Source organism: Aristolochia californica, unplaced genomic scaffold (genome assembly GCF_029961685.1).
Source record: "Aristolochia californica isolate CCGP_79_NKW_82.1479 unplaced genomic scaffold, dmAriCali1.0.hap1 SCAF_15, whole genome shotgun sequence".
Classification (NCBI taxonomy): Eukaryota; Viridiplantae; Streptophyta; class Magnoliopsida; order Piperales; family Aristolochiaceae; genus Aristolochia; species Aristolochia californica.
The window spans coordinates 20,359,655-20,377,982 of NW_027181826.1; the positions used below are offsets into that span (position 1 = coordinate 20,359,655).

The 18,328-nt window shown below is 36.4% G+C and overlaps 1 protein-coding gene across 3 annotated transcripts; it reads left to right on the plus strand.

The window, feature by feature from the left end:
* Nucleotides 1-8,465: 8,465 nt before the first annotated feature.
* LOC137951622 (nuclear transcription factor Y subunit A-7-like) lies at nt 8,466-13,464 on the plus strand. 3 transcript variants are annotated; one of them, XM_068798412.1, is made up of 6 exons: nt 8,466-8,542; nt 9,716-9,959; nt 10,767-10,921; nt 11,468-11,539; nt 11,668-11,829; nt 13,139-13,464. In XM_068798412.1, the coding sequence occupies exons 2-6, from the start codon at nt 9,923-9,925 to the stop codon at nt 13,148-13,150; spliced, it is 438 nt and encodes a 145-aa protein (XP_068654513.1). In that variant the 5' UTR covers nt 8,466-8,542; nt 9,716-9,922; the 3' UTR covers nt 13,151-13,464. The 3 variants fall into 3 exon arrangements, with proteins under 3 accessions (XP_068654513.1, XP_068654511.1, XP_068654512.1); XM_068798410.1 differs by lacking the exon at nt 13,139-13,464 and adding an exon at nt 12,374-13,049; XM_068798411.1 differs by lacking the exon at nt 13,139-13,464 and adding an exon at nt 12,361-12,429.
* Nucleotides 13,465-18,328: the final 4,864 nt, after the last annotated feature.

Consider the following 18,328-nt stretch of genomic DNA (forward strand, 5'->3'; position numbering starts at 1 on the left):
GCCCTTTGGCTCGCAGCTGAGGAAGACGACGATGGTTTAATTTTTCCTAAGTTAGGAAAAATTAAACTATCTTCATAAAAATTATTAATTTATAATTTTATTTATAAAATAATTTTTTTTATTTATTTAATATATTTATTTTACAATTACTATATTAAAATAGTGATTTAATAGTCATAATTAAAATATTATTAAAATAAATATTTGATAAATTATTTTTGGCATAATTATCCGATTGCTATAGTTAATTAAACCAATAGTTTTAAATTTTGTGATAATATATTATTAATTAATAATACATAAAATATATTATGTACAAATATATAGTGTGTTAAAGTTATGATTAGATCAATTTTTTCTCTTAAATTATTCATTTTTAGGTTAAAGTATATCATATGTTATTACTAAATTAATAACTCAACGTATTACTTACGTTTTTGTTATTTATAATGTTATTTATTTATTATTTATAATTAATCATGTAGGTATTTCATTGGCTCATGTAATTACCATATTAATGTACAATAAAATATCTAATTCAATTAATAAATATATTAGTATATTTAATTATACATTCAATAACTTATTCTTGTAGTAATAATACTTGTTTTACCTAATTTGGGGTTTAAGGATTATGTTGTCATTAAGTGCACTGTAAAGGTTTAGAGATTCTCTTGTTTTTTATGTTTTTCTCATGTTGGGGCACTAACACTGGAAACTGTTTTCCAGTGCACATGAAGTCGTCAACACTAACACCAAGTGCGAAGATGATCTTCATGTACATGACTGACATGATCTTCATGTTGGACATGAACTTGATCTTCAAGAATCCATTTGGGGCACTAACCCCCCTTTAATATTAATACTCATGCTCAAAGCAAATCCATCTCTGAGTTAGTAGATCTCACTTTAACTAGTGCATTTTTTACCAATGGGTTCATTCCCTTGATGACAAGAAAACGTTGAAGCAAAAAAAAAAAAAAAAAACTACTAAGGGATTATTTGTGCTGCCAGAAGAAAATAAAATAATAAAAAATATTTTTTTATCATTTTAAAAAAATGCATTGGCTTCTATACCACATTGATGTGAAATTTTGTTTATGTTGGCTTTTATACCTCGCAAGCGTACGAATCATTCATGTAATCTAGCGGTAAGCGAGGGTCATATCCACAGGGAGGACTGAATTTTGTGTATTCTTCAGTCAATTAACCTAACCAAATATGATGAATTAATCTGAACTAAACACTAATTATATCCTAAATTATCAAGCAATAATCTAATTAACTACTTGCACAACAGGAAACGTCAACTATGGATTTTACCGTGATTCGTGCCTCTCTCGAGCGCCACGAAATCACGAATCCGGTTTCTCAATCCTTGCGTCTAGCCCCTCTCGGGCGCCTAGAGTTAATGACAGAAATCGGATTAAAATACCAGAATCCAACCTAAATTATAATCCTACCCTAACTAGCTAATTTAATCAAATATTCGGAAAACAAATATTCGATAAACATTAATTCTTAAATCAAATTTAATAAACATTCAAAACCTAAGTTCAAACTATAGGAAAATTAAATTACAGAATGACGGATTACTCCCCTTCTCCTTCCTCTCGCTCGGGCAGCAAAGGCTCGTTCTCATGGGTGCTGTAATTTCCAGAAATTGATGGCTTCGTGTTGCAAGAGCGAGTGGCCGGAGATAGAGACGACGCCGGCGAAGAAGGATAGAAACCCACGTATGGAGGTGTGCGACGGATGATGGAATGCAGCCGAAGTCCTCCGAGCGGCTCTCTCGAGTCTCGGTTGGAGTCGGAATAGCTCCGAAAATGGTCGAAAATGCGGAATCGGTGCCAGAGGAGCCCTCTCGGGTCACCTCTCGGCCTGGCGAGCAGAAAATGGCAGCGTCGAACTCGTTGTGACGGAGACTCTCTCGAGCTCTCCTCGGTCTGTTCTCGGTTTTCGGATGGTGGTGGACGACGGTGACGAACGGCGTTCGGAGGGAGCCCTCTCGGGTCTTCCCTCCGAATGGTCGGCAGCTGGAGGGAAAATCTCTCGAGCTCTCCTCCCCTTTCGCCGACGACTCCTCTGCTTCTCCCCTCCTGAGCTCCGTTCCTTTTCAAAACGATTTTACCCTAAAAATCTCTCCCTTTCACTAATGACATTTTGTAAATATCTCCTTCTCCACCAAAATTTTCCTGAAATTTTATAATTGAATCCATAAAAATCATTTCAGGAAGAAATAAACCCTAAAAGCAATGAAATATAATTCAGGAGAGAAAAATATGCAATATAGACAGTGATTAATGCCAAATTCAATAAATGTACGTTTCATTTGAAAACCGATAAATAACCACCTATAACACAATTATAAGGGTCATTCTATTATAATTAACCTAGTTATCATGTAAGAATCTGACATCTATCACACCCCAAACCTAAGTCTTTGCTAGTCCCTCGCAAAACAACAACAGAACCAAAATTAAGCCTAGGAAAACAAAATGCCACTTTCGTAGGGAACACGATTGCATTTAGCGTATACAACAAGCCATTCAACCCCTACTTTACAGTAGTGGATGAGTTGTGTCTTGTAAGGGTTTGCATGGAATTTACCCACAAAATTCATCTAAATCAACAATATAAAAAGAAAACTGAATAAAATCTACTCCTCATTAGCATATGACTAACACTTAGTATCGTAAAATATCTGAAAATCATTTGAAACCCTGCTCAATTTAAAAACATGTGTAAAATATAGCACATTATCAATCCAAATACACTCATTGTTATTCCACCTGAACCAATGTGACCCATAAGCAATTACTTCAACAGAACAAAGAGGCAACAAATAACAATAAAATCCTGGTCACATCACAATTAAGAGAAAATAGTAGAGTAAGTCTGTTGTCTGACAATCTCACAAAATAAGTATACAAATTTCAATCTTGACTTGCAACTTCTTTCAACTTACAATTCATCATCAAAGTTAAAGAAACTCATTGCTTCCAGATTTAAACCCATTTTTCGCTATTACCAGCGTAATTTTTGTTTCACTGAATACTTTTGGTATTACCACCGTTTTGTATTCGTCTTCACTGCACATGCACTTATCTTTAAGTAATCGACTGTTCCGGTGCATGTCCCTGGGTTTGCCTAGGCTGTTTCTGAGGTTATCTGTCTTTTGCAAGCAAGAGCATTTCCATTTGCATTCATACATTACAATAAGGAATTTCATTGAGATATAAAAAAGAATAATATTATATAGGCATACAAGACTATTCACACTAACATAGATCAACACTAGATTTACATGTTCTCTTTTGCAAATTAGTTCCAAGTCTAATGCAATAGTAAGTTATCGCACTGAATTCTCATGGATCACAACAAATGATATCAAATTTATAATAGGCATATTCTACACAGTTTTACAAAAAAATTTGAAACACATTTGAGCAACTTATTTTAACTCTACTAAATTTAACCACATACTAAGAGGAGTAATTTGAAAACCACGAACAAAAATCAAAAGAAAATCATTGCTAAGACATAAAAGAATCGTTTCCCCCCCCCCAAACCTAAACCTGACATTGTCCTCAATGGGGAAAAGTTAAAACACCAGAACGACTACAAAAAGGAATAACAGCTAAAGAATAATAAAACTCATGGAAACCACATGCTCCATTGGCACACAAGAAGTAAACCAAAGCCAAAACAGTGCAAGGAAAAGAGATATCAGCAAACACCCCCAAACCTAGAGCATGACACATCATCAAACAAACCAACTAACAATCACTAAAATATTTGATTTAGTAGACGATTTATTGTTGGCCTTAACGTCGGTTCTGGTGCCAGTCTTCTTGTCTAGTAGCTACTACTCCAGTTGACTCACAGCTTAACTAGTTATACTCCAGCAGAGTAAGGGTTAAGCTCCCCTAGGGCTCCTAAATCCATAGTTGGGACCATATGTGTTTGGTCATCAACAATAATACCAAAGAGTCAATAAAGACCCCCAGGAATGATACATAGTCTCCCTCGAAGAAGGTTTACTCGTATCAGCTGTACCCGTAGGTAATCATCCGTAGATGAAACCGCTATCCCACATCACACTTTGAGGAAATCTCCGTGTGACTGGCCGTTGAAGGGAGTAGGAATCACGTGTTGAACACAAGTCCTTGAGCTCGAGCTCGATAACAATTTTAGGCTCGAGTTCGAAATATTTAAATCAAGCTTGGCTCGAACATAGGTAGGTTCGGGCTCTGCTCGGCTCGATGCCACCCCTAGTGAGTACCATTGCATGAAAAGATTTAAATATTAATGGTACTTCAAAACGCTCTTTAAACAAAAATAACCAAGTGGTACGAGTGAAGTCCCTATACATCGGTATGAATTAATGAAAAAGGAGAGACACTTTTAATTTCAAGACAAGGTGAGTATCTAGACCTCTAATGTTTACTCATTTGACATGTTTCACAATGAAGGTTCAACCACGATATAGGAGAAAAATGATGATGAGATTGGGTGGACGGATATCCCAACCGATTATGCCATAACCAGGTTTCAGTGTCAAAGGTGGATGCAGTATTTATTTGTGGCACATCCAGGTAATCACGACCTCCACCAATTACCTGATTCGTTTTAAGATCCTGAAACACACATGAAATGGGTGAGAAAGTGATAGACCAATTAAAATTTTTGGTGAGCTAACTAACCGATAAAAGATTCAAAGGGAAAGTAGGAACGAAAAGGATATCAGTGAGCGGAAGTGATGGTCTAATAGAAATGGATCATTTCCCTTGAACTTAGTTTGTGAACCATCAACAATGGTAACAAATTTATGTGAAAGACATGGAAAAATTGAGTATAGCAGATGTTTGTTACTTGTAAGATGCTCGAAGGCTCCTGAGTCAATTATCCAAGATGAAGAGGAGGCAAAAAACATACCTGAAGTTGTGGTGGCAGCAGTGGGTGAAAAAGTACTTGGGGAAGACCCCATCATGGTTTTCATTTTCTGGAATAGTTCATAGTCTTCATCAGTAAAATTATGTGTTGGAGTTGTTGTGGTAGATTGTTCTACCTTTGTATCACTCACTAAGGTTTGGTTAGCCATATTTTCATTAGCTTTATAACATCTTTCGCAAAAGTGGCCCAATCTAACACATATAGAGCATTCTTTCAAGTGAAAGCATGTGTCTCTAATGTGGCCATATCCCTTGCAATGGTTGCATTCCTTCCCATTTGCTCTATCAAAACCAGTCCTTTCACCTCTTCCTCTTCCTCCTCTATAAAATCTGCCTCAGCCTCGGCCTTGGTCAGATGGTATTCCCCAATGTCCAGAGTACACAGCGGATGGTATTTCATCAATAGAGGGAGAAGATTTTGGAATACGGAGAAGTGTAGTACATGCATCATCAAAAGTTGGAACCACGAAAGAGCTAAAAAGGTGAGTCCTAACAACTTCAAAATGCGGTTTAATGTTAGCAAGGCATATGGCAGTTATCAAAGCCTCTTTCTGTTTATCTTGGATAAAGATATTTGTAGAGGTTGGTTGGGTAAGTTTCCATTATTGAAAAAAGTCTCGAAAGCGGGCCAAATATTCATGTATATTGTCTCCTTGTTTGGTGGTAAGCATCCGTTGTAAAATATCATATGACTTTTGTAAGTTGTCGGAGCTTGAACACAACTAGGTGCATGTCTCCCAAATTTGTTGAGCTGTCTCTAAATAAATGACATTATTGGAGACATGTTCTTCCATACTATTGATAAGCCAACTAGTAACAAATGTATCATCCTTTAACTATTTGGTATAGAATATATCATCTTCATCAATGTGTGGTCCATGGTTGGTGAGATGACCAACTAGGTCCTTTGTGATAAAAAATCGACGAACCGATGTGGACCAGTTCATAAAGGTGCATTGGTGATTCTGTGTATGTCACTCTTGTGATTCATATTATCTTCAGCCATAGTAGGCAAATCAAGTAAAATATTTCTCCAATCAAGTAATCAAAATATGACCAAGTGGAAGGCTTTAACCAACTCAATTAATGGAGATGCTTAGCATAAATGCTAAGTAATTAATTTTAATGGATAATGACTCATAAAAGGCTCAACATCATCCTTCTTTATCCAAGAATCTTGTTCCCACAAATTTATAAAAAAAAATCCAATATGCATTGGTCTCGGTCAAAGTATTGTGCAAACCGACAAAAACTGCCTTGATATTCTCTTCTAATCAAAGATAATCCAATATGCATATATTCTCATTATTTCATAAGATGAAAACATTCATAAGAACATCTATAAACCACCTCTTAATACTGAAAACTAGTAGCATAAAATTAATAATATCTTAAATAAATACTTATCTCTTGAGCTTCAATTTTGCTTAAAAAGGAGTCTTCTATAATCAACTTTTAATCATATTTTCATAGAGCATAATGGGGATCCTAAATTGGTAGCTTTGATACCATGTTGAATTTAGGACCCGATGAATAATAGCTCGAGCAAGGGGAGAGAGAAAGAAAAAAAGAAAAAAGAGAAGAGCTCTCGAGTAGAGAGAGAAGAAAAAGAAAATAAAAGAGAGTAGAGAGAGACAACTTCACACGAGAGAGAGAAAAAAAAATAAGAAACTTGCTTGATGGATTCCGAGTTACAATCACCTTTATTTATAGTTGAGGAGGTAATAGAGTCCGTGTACAAGTAATTTTAGACTTCTAATTACATTTCAACTAGAACTATCCAAGATAAGCTTATCATGATAAGATTACATTATCTATTTAATAGACTAATTTAACTCACCTACAAACACCTTCTTTAAGGACATGAATCAAGTTAGAGAGCCAACTCTTGGTCTCATCTTGTGGGTCCCACATGATCTTCCAACTCATGTAGATAGAGATACCAGCTCGTGGTACGTTTGTGGGTCCTACTTGATTTTCAAATTTTCTATTTAATTTCAGCACATGTTCATTATCTCTTAGCTAGAGCCACTTTGTATGAAGACTCTTTAACACCTCTCGAGCTCATGGTAGGTCCCACAAATTTGTGGGGCCATGGTAGGTCACACATTGTAACAAATATAAACCATGGTCTTCTTGCGAAAAAAATGGAGTTTGACCCTTAACCAACTCACTCCATCTAGGAGTGGCAATGGATTGCATGAAGAATCGAGTTCGATTTAGGTCATCTTAAATAGGTTGAACCAAACCTAAATGGACCCATTTGGGTTTATGTTGGTTTTGAGGTAACTATATAAATATTAAAATTATATATATATATATATATATATGTAAGAATTTATATTTATTTTAAATTAATTGATATATTTTTTATAAAAATAGTTAATAAAATAATTTATTTTAAATAGTAAAAAATAGAGAAGAAAATGCTAAGTCCGATTTAAATATATTGAGCTAAATTATTTTGGTTTAATTTTTACTTTTGATTAAATAAACCAAGACCGTTGGGTTCTCGTATGAAACTGAATCCAAATCGTTTATTTTTCAAATCATGTGCTTAACCTTATACCTGACACAATCGTGGACCTGCTCCTCATGTCACTCATTCGACAACTCTTTCCCTTTCGCGGGAACCACTTACACGTCGAATCTAATGCCACGTGTCGCCATTATAATTCGTCTCATGGCTTGCCACGCGTCGCCCTTTCCGAACCCCTATTTTCTGCTCACACACCCCACCCTTGAAAATCTCAACACGCAGAGCCAGGCCACGTTACATCCACTTGACTTACTAGTACCTAAGTTAATATTTAATTATTTAATCGTTGATATCCTCACCCAGATTTTCGCTTTCCGGGGGAACTGACCGAGCGGGGCCAGAATCTGCAGCCGGTCACAGAGGCAGATGAATGGTGCGATGGTGGCCACGGGGATTGAGTTTGCTCCAAGGCTGGGTGGGGGCCACGGAGTGAGGAAGAGAGCTCTGTCTGCTACCCGAGAGGCAGTCCGGGCGAGGAGATTCCGGGTAGAAACGAGGATCTTGTCGCTTTCGACGATCTGGACTTGTCGGGGGAGGCTCCGTTTATTGATGGTCGCGGTGGTTACTGGTTCGGACTCACGAGGGGCCCCTCTCAAATATCAGGGAAGAGAGGACATCAGTCCTTGGTAGTCCGCAGGACTAAGTTACTTCGAAGCAGCACACATGTGACACGCGGCGAGAGACAGGAGATTACACAGAAAAATTAAAATAATTTATATTCTTATTTTAAATAAATTTAAAATAAATATATTTTAAATTATATAAGGTTAGATTTATAAAATATAAAAACGAAATAACTTATAGAATATGTTACCCAATGGCCTAAATTACATGAATTAGGAGGACCTCCTAATTCGGTGATCCGATGGATACTGATGTGAAATATTTGAACTTTTATTTCATAAATTGGAAAATAAAAAGTAAAATGTAAATAAACCAAGGTGAGAGGCAGAAAAGCGCTAGGCAAGTATTCTCTTAAAGAAAAATTGCATTTCGAAGTTCCGCCGTTTCTTTCCCTCTCAAAGGCGGCGAAGATTCTTTCTTACTGGTAAGAGAAAACCGTGATCTTGTCCTTAATTTCCCTTGTTCAATTCCGTCTCTCTGATATCCGTTTTTCTGTTGCGATATGTTCTTTGCGTGTTTTTCAATTGTCGGTGCTGAATTTCGTTTTGGTAAGCGAGTAGATCTACCTGTTAGAGTGCTACCTTAGTTGTGGAATTTGTGAAGCTTGGAACAGTTTAGAGTTCCTTGAGCAGCTCTAGCAAGTTATTTTGGTAAAATCTCCGTCCACTTGTTTTTTTAAGACTTGCGCTTACGTCGGACCGAATCAGATTATGGTAAATTTGGCATTTGATGCTGCTCAAATTATGGCTGGTACGGTGTGTTTTAGGCTTTCAGTGCGATACTTCCCGATACTTGGGGTAGCTCGTGTTTCTTTTCAACTGAACGAATCTGTATCTGGAAATTCCTTATTTTTAATCTTTAGTCTGGGGCTGTCGTCTGAGTGATTGCTGTTTCCTTTAGTATTTTTGAAAATTAAATAAAAGAAAGAGAATTTTTTTCTCGTATTGCAAAGCGGTATGCTCGTTTTATGTGGTTTTCCTTCTGTGATTCTATTGCAACCTCAAAATTAAGTTTTTTTTTGTTTTTTGTTAATTTTATTTATTATCATTATTATTATTATTATTATTATTATTATTATTTGTGTGTGTGTGTGTTTAGGAGCCTTTTCCGGTTCTCTCTGTCTGCTTGGTCAAGGTCTCCGTTCGTTTTGTGCACAAGTGGCTAGGTATTAGCCTGTGATCAGCGCTATCAGCTGAACTTAATTATTCTCTGTCTACAAAAGTTATCATGTTCTTGTTCATAAGAAATGGTTGGAGACTACTTAGCTGATTCTGTTAAGGAGTGCCATGTTCTTGGTCTGGTGAAGGATGCTAAAAGTGCTCGTCCTAACAAGGAGTGGACATTTGACAAATGGGTCGTTACAATATTTCGTTTGTGGCAGAAATGTATGAACCTAATGGTTGTAGTCGTGAAAATTATTTGCTTGATTTATCTGTTTCACTGAAAGTGCTTTCCTCAATCATGTCATCTTTATGTGGTGAACTTAATTTTTATATATATATATATATATATATATATATATATATATATATATATATATATATATATTAATTGGATTTTTTAATGAATTTGGAGCATAATGTTAGTGGTATTTCAGGTATGTGAATGCTTTTGAGCCTCTAAAAAAGCTGGCAGTCAAGTTTGTCATTTATTTTGTGGATCAATAATGCCAAGTTGTAGCCGTTGGGAGCATGAAATGCCTTGCCAAGTGTTCTGTTAGCATATCTCATTCATACCTCGACCTGGAGGTTATTGTTTATTCCACTCATAGTCCGTGTTTATACTGCAAAATCCAATTAACGTCATGACATCTTCGGTGCATGATCTTTCCTCACATTCAGGTATATGTTATGGTGCTTCACTTTGCTTATTGCATGTCGACCAACTTCTCTTACTAGTCTTTGTCATTGAATTTTGAGCTCTTCCTCTTATAACAAATGCAACAATGAAACTACAATGAGATTTAATCCTAAACGAAAATTGGATTTGGTAAGTGGGAGGAGCTGCCTGGTCAGTAATATTTCATATGCCCATGATTATAATGACAGTGTTAAATGGGTATTCGCTCCAATGGCCCTTTGTAAGGATCTCTTAATTTTTGTGTTCTTTCCCTGTATTGGTTCAGTATACATTGAACAAGACTTGAATGTTGGAAAGGACTAAACAGAATACTGGACATGGGCTCTGAAACTATAGGATCCACCATAATATGCATTTATAGTTGACAAAGATATTGCTTATGGTTCATGGTTGCTGTATGCTTTAGTCATTCATTTCTTTTTTCTTTTTATTTCCTGCTTTTAGATTGAAACACTTTTTTGGTTTTAGAGGTTGAGTGATATATGAGAAATGAGAGGTTTTATGCTTTTGAAAACCTCATTTCTTTTAGTGTGTTTTCTTTTCTCCGACTTCTTCTCGAAGTAATTGGGGCCAAAAGGTTTTATCTTACTGGCACAGATCTTTTACTTCAACATCTATTTGATTGTCAAATATTCGTGGGAGTTTTTCATCAAACTTGTTACTGTGGTTTTTGTTTGTCATCATGGAGCATCTGTTTTGGCTTTTGCATGTGTTTATATTCTGTTCCAAAATTTTCAGATGACTCACTTTCAACTCTTGTCTGTACGTTACCATGGGCTCTCAAACAGATAACAGTGGAGCTGATGAGCAACAGCAGAAACAATCACAAGAGACACAACCTCAGATCCAATATCAGCCTCCTACTACTGGGATCATTGGTGCTACATCACCAGCTACAGACTATGTTGTTCCTATTTCTCATGTTGAAGTGGGACATACAATGGTACTATTGTAACTGTTCGAAATGTTGAAAAATAGTTGAAGCAGAACAAATCTTAAATAGGCACTTCTACCCAATTACTCATTTTTATTTTTTAACAATCCATGTATAAATGGAGATGGAACAGAAATTGCTGTATAAGGAGTTGGTAATTTCAACCCATCCTGATGTAAGTATAAAAAATACAACGGTGAATTGATTACTTTTTAGTCAACAATTTTTGTTTTGTTTTTAACGCTATTTCACTGGTATTTATGTTTTTTTTATTGACCATCTATCTTTACGTTGTTTACCTGTGTACCTGTGAGAGACTGGGTTATGGTTTTGATCAACCAGGAATCATTATAAAGAGATCCACTTATGAGAGAAACAGCTGCTAGAGATTCTTAAAGAACTCTGTTTACTCAAATTTTTGTGCCTCCTTATTTAGCCTCATTGTATTGGTTGTAGTCTTGTCTAAAATATTTAAAAGACTGCAAAGATTTTTTATATAATTACTTAGCAATAGAAGGGTGTAAGTGTTGAAATGAGCATGAATTTCTATTTCAGGCACAAACGACATATGCATATGCTGATCCCTACTATGGAAACATCATTACAGCTTATGGAGGACAGGCAGTGGTACGTTAGGTTGCTCTATTCCTATATCATGATTAGTGAAAATAGCTTCACTTTTATTCTGTGAGTCTATTATTGTTTGTCTTAGCTTTAATTTCATTTCAGTGTTTCCTTTACCATGACCATGGCAGATCCATCCTCCATTGATGGGGATTCATGCAGGAGTTCCATTACCCTCTGATACAGTTGAAGATCCTGTATATGTCAATGCAAAGCAATATCATGGCATCTTGAGACGTCGACAATCTCGTGCAAAAGCTGAATCTGAAAATAAATTGGTCAAGTGCCGAAAGGTATGTCTCTTGCAAGAAATTGTGTAGTCCAACTTTTTGAGCACGAGTATTTATTTCCTTTCCCTTTGGTGCTTGTTATTCCTTCTTTGGCATTACTTATGGCTAGTAATTTTTTTTCCTCCATCTAAGTGTATCTTCTGGCCATCTGGGATGAACTTTATCACTTTAAGACTTGATAAACGCTTCCATGATGCTTGAAGTTGCTTGGTACTTTGTGTGAATATGGCTATGTCAATGGATGACGGGAACACTCTGTCAGACATCAGCTGTCTTTGTTGAAGTTTTATTTTGTACTCTGTCGCATTTCGTGCTGGAGGCATGTGGGTCACTCAGAAGATGATAAATTTTAATGAACTCAAATATGCTATGTTGCAATTTTTTTGTCCAAGTTGCTCTGTGTGATGTGCCCCTCTGCTTCTTTTCAACTCTTGTTTGAATTTTTCTGTTTTTGTGTGTGTAGAGTGGGAGAGGGAGAGGCTTTGTGTTATTTCAGTTAGTGCTGATTTTCGGTTGGAAACTTGTAAGTTACAGCTTTGTTTTGTAGCCCTATTTGCATGAATCTCGTCATTTGCATGCTTTGAGACGTGCAAGAGGGTGTGGAGGCAGATTCCTAAATGCCAAAGTTGATGAAAATGAACAACAAAATGGAACTTCCACAGGAGGTGACAAGTCGAAGCCTGGCATTGGGACCGAGTTCAATGAATCAGGTCAAACCGAGACCCAGAACCAAGAAACTCCCTCAGAACAAGCAGCCTGATCTTAGAACAACATGGAAATGGAACCATACAATATCCCAGCGGCAAAATTTCAACATTTCTTGCTACCGAAGATTTCAAACAGCCATAGCTCAATTGGCTGCGCCAGGTCACACTCTTGACGTAGGAGCCCCCTAAGACTCAATAGATAAAATGTTGTAGCAGAGTGCTAGGAATACCGAACAAGGATATGATCCACGATGAGCTCCTATGGGTTAGTGTAGGTAGGGTTTGTAATATGTCCAGAGTAGGTTGTATTGGTGCTGTGGCTTGCCGTGCTTGCTCTTTGCATCGTAGCTGGTTGAAGCCGTTATTCGAGTTGCTCCTTTCGGAATATCTCTGAGTAAAATCTAAACCCTCTGATTATAATAGCTTGCTGTGCCACTGCCAATAGTCTTGTATGTATATACCCTATCAAACTTTATTATTATTCGTCGGTTGCCTACTGGTTTCGAAGGGCAAGAACTTGTTCATAGTAGCTTGGATGCCTCAGTGATCGAGTCCAGTTTTTGACAATGTGTAAAGAGTATGTTGGTTAATCCCCTTTGCTGCAGGTCTTGCCATAAAACAAGTGGTAACTATCAATTCTGCCAGAGTCAATTGAAGACAACCAATGTCAAGTTGGTAAAAGTTTGAAGGGTATTGTGTGAGCATTGGAAAACTACAGTTTCTGTCAGAGAAGGAGAAGAAGCAATAAAAATGGAACTGGACTCTGTTTACATGCTTCTTTTATGTTTTTTTTTTATCTTGCAGAATAGTGGACAAGACACCTGAACAGATAGACAAAAAATATATAGAAAAAATGGCTAACAACTGCCAACACGTCTTTTAGGAAAGCAGAGGATCAGCATGGTCTGATTGTAATGTAAAAATATGTTTTAATTTATATTTCTTTTATTATTTGTAGTAATTTTCATAATAATTATTATTTTGACTACTCTTTACGTTATGTTAAAGATAGAACGGGCCAAAATTATTTTTTTCTATATTTATTTATTATCTCACACATCCATGTTATGGGTCAGTTGATATTTGTTTAAAAATATATTAATTTTAATATAAATACAAGTAAATAAATATTTTTAAAATAATTATATTTTGTAAATAAATAACCCTAAAGAAAAACTTTGGTGCATCCATAGTTGAAATGAGCCACAATTTTTGTAAGAAAAATATTTGAAGGGTTATTAAGTATGATGGCTGGTTTTGATTTAATAGGGTTAGACCAAGGTTAACCCTACATTTGACCAAAATGGGATGCTACCATTAGATTTATTCTATATGTTCATCAGTTTTTAACACAATCGAATCGTGCAAGTGTTTGGTTTCCATTTCAATAATAATAGCTAGCTAGAAAGTTGCTTTTGTCTTGAAATTTTATGTGTCTATTATATGTAACAAAAAAATATGATTAGTCTAAAAGGGAGAATAATATTTGTAATTTAACAAAAGAGAGGCCAAGATGCACCTTTTAGCTTAAAATCACTCTCTATTTTAGTGCTTTTTTATGGCCAAGCACCTTTCACCTACCGGTGACTTTAAAAAGGAGATCGATGTAGAAAAATAGAAAGCGAATAAGCAAGTCTACACAAGGGAGGAGAGAAAGAGATTTTACAATTCCTAAAAATCATACACAAACCACTGTCTATTTTGGTATTTCTTACTGCCAAACACGTTTCACCTATAAGTGACTTTAAAAAGGAGATCGATACGGGGAAACAGAAAGCGAATAAGCAAGACTACACAAGAGAAGAAAGAAAACAATACTTAGAAAATGACGTAGAAACAATTAAAAATAACCAATTACGAGATTAAATAAAACTGCTAAAAAAAATCCAATATGTATCAGTTGGATTAATTTGACAATTTAAAAAATATTAAATATCGTAAAAAATTGAGCATGGGATTTTTATATGCTAACCATCATACATAAAATATTTTTTCAATTATAATATATGTTCTAAGTGTTGGATTCTCACCTTTTTCTATCCAACATATTTGCATAAAATATTCTGACCGATTGCTTACTTACCCTGTATTCAGGCAATGTATATCGACATGTCGTAATTGAAAATTTAAGAAAACTCCAAGTAATTTATAATATATTTTACTATTACTAATTTATTAGTAATTTATCAATGAAAATGAGAGAGAGAAAGGGTATTCTCATCCTTTGATTATATGTGTATTTAAAAAAAAAAATATTTAATTAATTCATTAAAATAAATTATTTTATTATTTGAGGTAAATTTAATTGATATATATATATATATATATATATATTATTAGATTAATAAATTTTGTATAATTACTTTATTTTTTATTTTTATTTTTACCCCGTGAATCTAAGATAAAGCTCAACCCAAATGGCACCCCTACCCGGCTACCATAAATTAAGAACAAGAGATTTAGAAAGAACTCCGAGGCCCTAAACAAGACCAAAGCTGCCCTCGCCTCTCTCAACTTGCAGGTTTCAGATGAATTCTATCAACAATCGAATGTTTTTGAGACGGCAGCAGTCAACCCGAAGCAAGATCGAAATCACAGGTGAGAGGCCCTCTCCCTACCGAGAATCTTTCTCTGTTTCGGCAGTGTCTCCTCATCCCGATCTGCCCATATACCGTTCGATTAAATAACTCTTCCATTCGCCTTTCCTCGGCGGCACGCCTCCAGGAAAGCGCACGCAAGGGGAATGTCGGCAATGCCAACGCTTCACTTTTGAAGCCCTAGTTGTCTTTTCAGCTTTTCTTGTCAGTCTGAACCATGGAATCTGCCAAGCCCATCCGTAGCTCGCTCCACTCTCTCCTCCCATTTAATCTCTTATTTTAACAGAGAAAAAAGCAAAAGCCTGTGATGTTATTTTAATCCAACATCTAATCATGGCAGATATTTCAAACATTTGTCATAATTAAGACAAAGATGTTGACGCCAAAATCATCTCCCTCTCTCTCTGGCCCCTCTGCATTTGTTTAAGTTTTCAGCCCTTCACCAGTGGGCTGCTTCTCTTTTTCTTTGGGTGGGCCTACGCTCTCTGAATCTAACAGTTTGTTTATGGCACGCCTCTCCGAGGAGAGAGAGTGTGTAAAATACACTCAAAGTGGCACAATTTCAGAAGCATACCTGGTGTACCCAAGTGGGCCCATCTAGTTAGGGCCCACAACTCACATGTCCTCGTGGTGGGCCAGGCTCAGGCCTCTCTTTCAAATAAAGGAAAAAGATGAGGAATGATAATGTCCCAAGGAGGGGACAGGTAGACAGACACCGAGGGAGTCTGTGTAAGCATTGACCTCCAAAGGCCCATCATGAGCCATTAATTTTGTGTAGGAGAGAGAGAGGGGGGGAGAGAGAGAGATTTGAGGGAGAGAAGGGGCACAAGCCAATGGGCTTAGGCTTGGGATGCTTTGGCTATCACCAAGGCCTTATATTTGTCAACCTTGGTGAATCTAAAAGTAGGGTTGCTGTTTTTCTGCACAGCCTTTACACACATTCTTCTCCTTTAGAGGGAGGAAAATAAAATTTTTAAGTTGATGCCAGGCTTCTCTTTTGGATCTCTGGGAGTGAATGGAGGAGAGAGAGTGGTGGCAAATATCCACATCAATACTTTTTTAAAGTGATGGTTAGGACCCCCCTCCCCCCCACTCAAAACCCTTAGGCCTATAAAAGATTCTAAAGAGGCCTATTTAAGGGATCAATCATGGAACTTAGGTTTAAAGTTATGCTTTCCATTTTTCAACAAATCTCAAACCCAATACTTATCTAGAAACTAGTTTTTTTTTTTTTTTTTTTAAGATGGAATAATCAATTGTATTCAAATTGTGAAGGCTCCAAACTTCCTTCCTTCGGGCTCTGAAGGGTCGAAAATTGTTATTTGAAATAATAGTTGATCCGTGTTAAGAGCGTTAATAACTTCGAAAACTTTTTTTTTAAGTTCTTTCTACCGAGGGATTATAAATTAAAGTAGTTTAAAATAGGATATGAATTGATTTTTCTAAATGAAAAGAACAAAATTAGGGTTTCTTTTGATTGATGAAGAACATGAGCAAAAACTACATTGAACTTTTGAGGTAAATTAATTTATAAGAAAAAAGAAAATATTTTTATTTGTTAAAAATACATTTTTTTATTTTAAAAAAATCAATAGCAATAATGGTAGGTTGCATTAATTTCATAATCATGATTCATAAAGCAATTGAACCTTTGTCACTTTTGATAGTTGCATCAATGTTTTTTCACAACAACCTCTAATGAAATTTCCGATTTAATGGGGAGTTTTAAATTTATATTTGTATTTATTAAATGCTTATTTTGGACATATTACGATAAATTTAGTTACTAAAAAACCGTATATTTTGCTTTTGTAAACAAAACAAATTCTTTTCGATTAATATTTTTGAAATCATTATGTTAAAAGGTTCGAACCTTGTAAGAAAGTATCCACACGGATCTTATACAAGGAGTGACCCGAGTTCATTATCTCAACATATTTCATCTATTACCATTAGGCTACCTTGTCTACTTGTTGCATAAAAGTGAAATTATTATAATTATTAATCTTTATTTATTCTCTTTTTTATGTCATTTTTAGGGTAAATTAATAACTTAGAAAATCTTTTTCCTTCTCAATAATAAATCATAAAAAAATTCGTAAATCAAATTATTTTATAAATAATTTTTTTAGTTATTCTCTTTTGTTATCACTACACAAACGTCCCCAAGCTTTCCTGCTCCAACATCCGTGAAGACACGCCTAGCACGCGCCCATCGACTGCCACGACAGCACAAAAGAAGTGGGCCCTAAACCCAACCAGTGATCTCACATGCGCGAGTTTCGATCGCAGATAAACGATTGAACATATCGGTTCTTAATCGGGTCCAACCGTCTCGTTTCCACTTCCGGTATCCGTTTCCCACCTTTCGCAGCCTCAGAAAAAATCCGCTCAAACGCACGGCCACGATCATCCATCCCGAGATCCCAGAATCTCGCGCCTCAGAACACGATTTAAGCGGGGTCCATACAATCTCAACATCAAGCCGTACGGTACAGCCTCAGTGGGAGTAGTTTGGTGCGGTGGGCCCACCCACAAGATGGATTATCATCCCAGAAGTCAAATCACAGGGTCATATTAGTCTTTTCAGATGAAGATAATAATTAGCGTCTGGATAATTCAATTTGGATGAAAGTTAGGGGTTAGGTAAATGCGTGTTCTTCAATGGAAAGCCGAGTGCGGTAAATTTTCATTTATTACCCTACTTTTTTTTTACTGAGGGCCGAAAAAGGAGAGAAAGATTCGTGGCTCTGTTGCCGATCTCGTTTGTCTAACCAAAGTAAAAAAACCAGTAATAAATTTCTGGGAGGACGTGAGTGGCGGTAAGTAAATAAAAGCGAAACGACGGTAAAAAGTCGGTAAAAGATATCGAAGCATTTGATGCAAGATTCGGCCGAAACGGCGTGGTTTCAGGGAAGGAACCAGTACGTCACCTGCCGAGTGTTGACCGGAACATCCCAAACCGTCCCGATATCCCGAGAAATTTTATGTGGGGTCCATTATTAATTAACGGTCCGATATCTCCAACATTTAACGTGGGTCCGGAAGTGGTTACCGTGCGATAAGATCTGGGGTCCATCGATTATGTGGGCCCAGGCCGGTGGTGGCAACGTCCGACAAGACGCCGTCACTCCTGCTCCACGTTTCGGGGGTTTTATCTGTAGAAAATGTGGAAAGGGACGAGTGGGGGCCATGTTT

What these genes read in the sequence shown, in the direction of transcription:
- LOC137951622 (XM_068798410.1), top strand. Translation starts at nt 9,923, where the DNA reads ATGACATCTTCGGTGCATGATCTTTCCTCACATTCAG. An exon ending in TGATCTTTCCTCACATTCAG is followed by an intron (nt 9,960 to 10,766) that starts GTATATGTTATG and finishes GCTCTCAAACAG; the next exon opens with ATAACAGTGGAGCTGATGAG. An exon ending in TTGAAGTGGGACATACAATG is followed by an intron (nt 10,922 to 11,467) that starts GTACTATTGTAA and finishes TTTCTATTTCAG; the next exon opens with GCACAAACGACATATGCATA.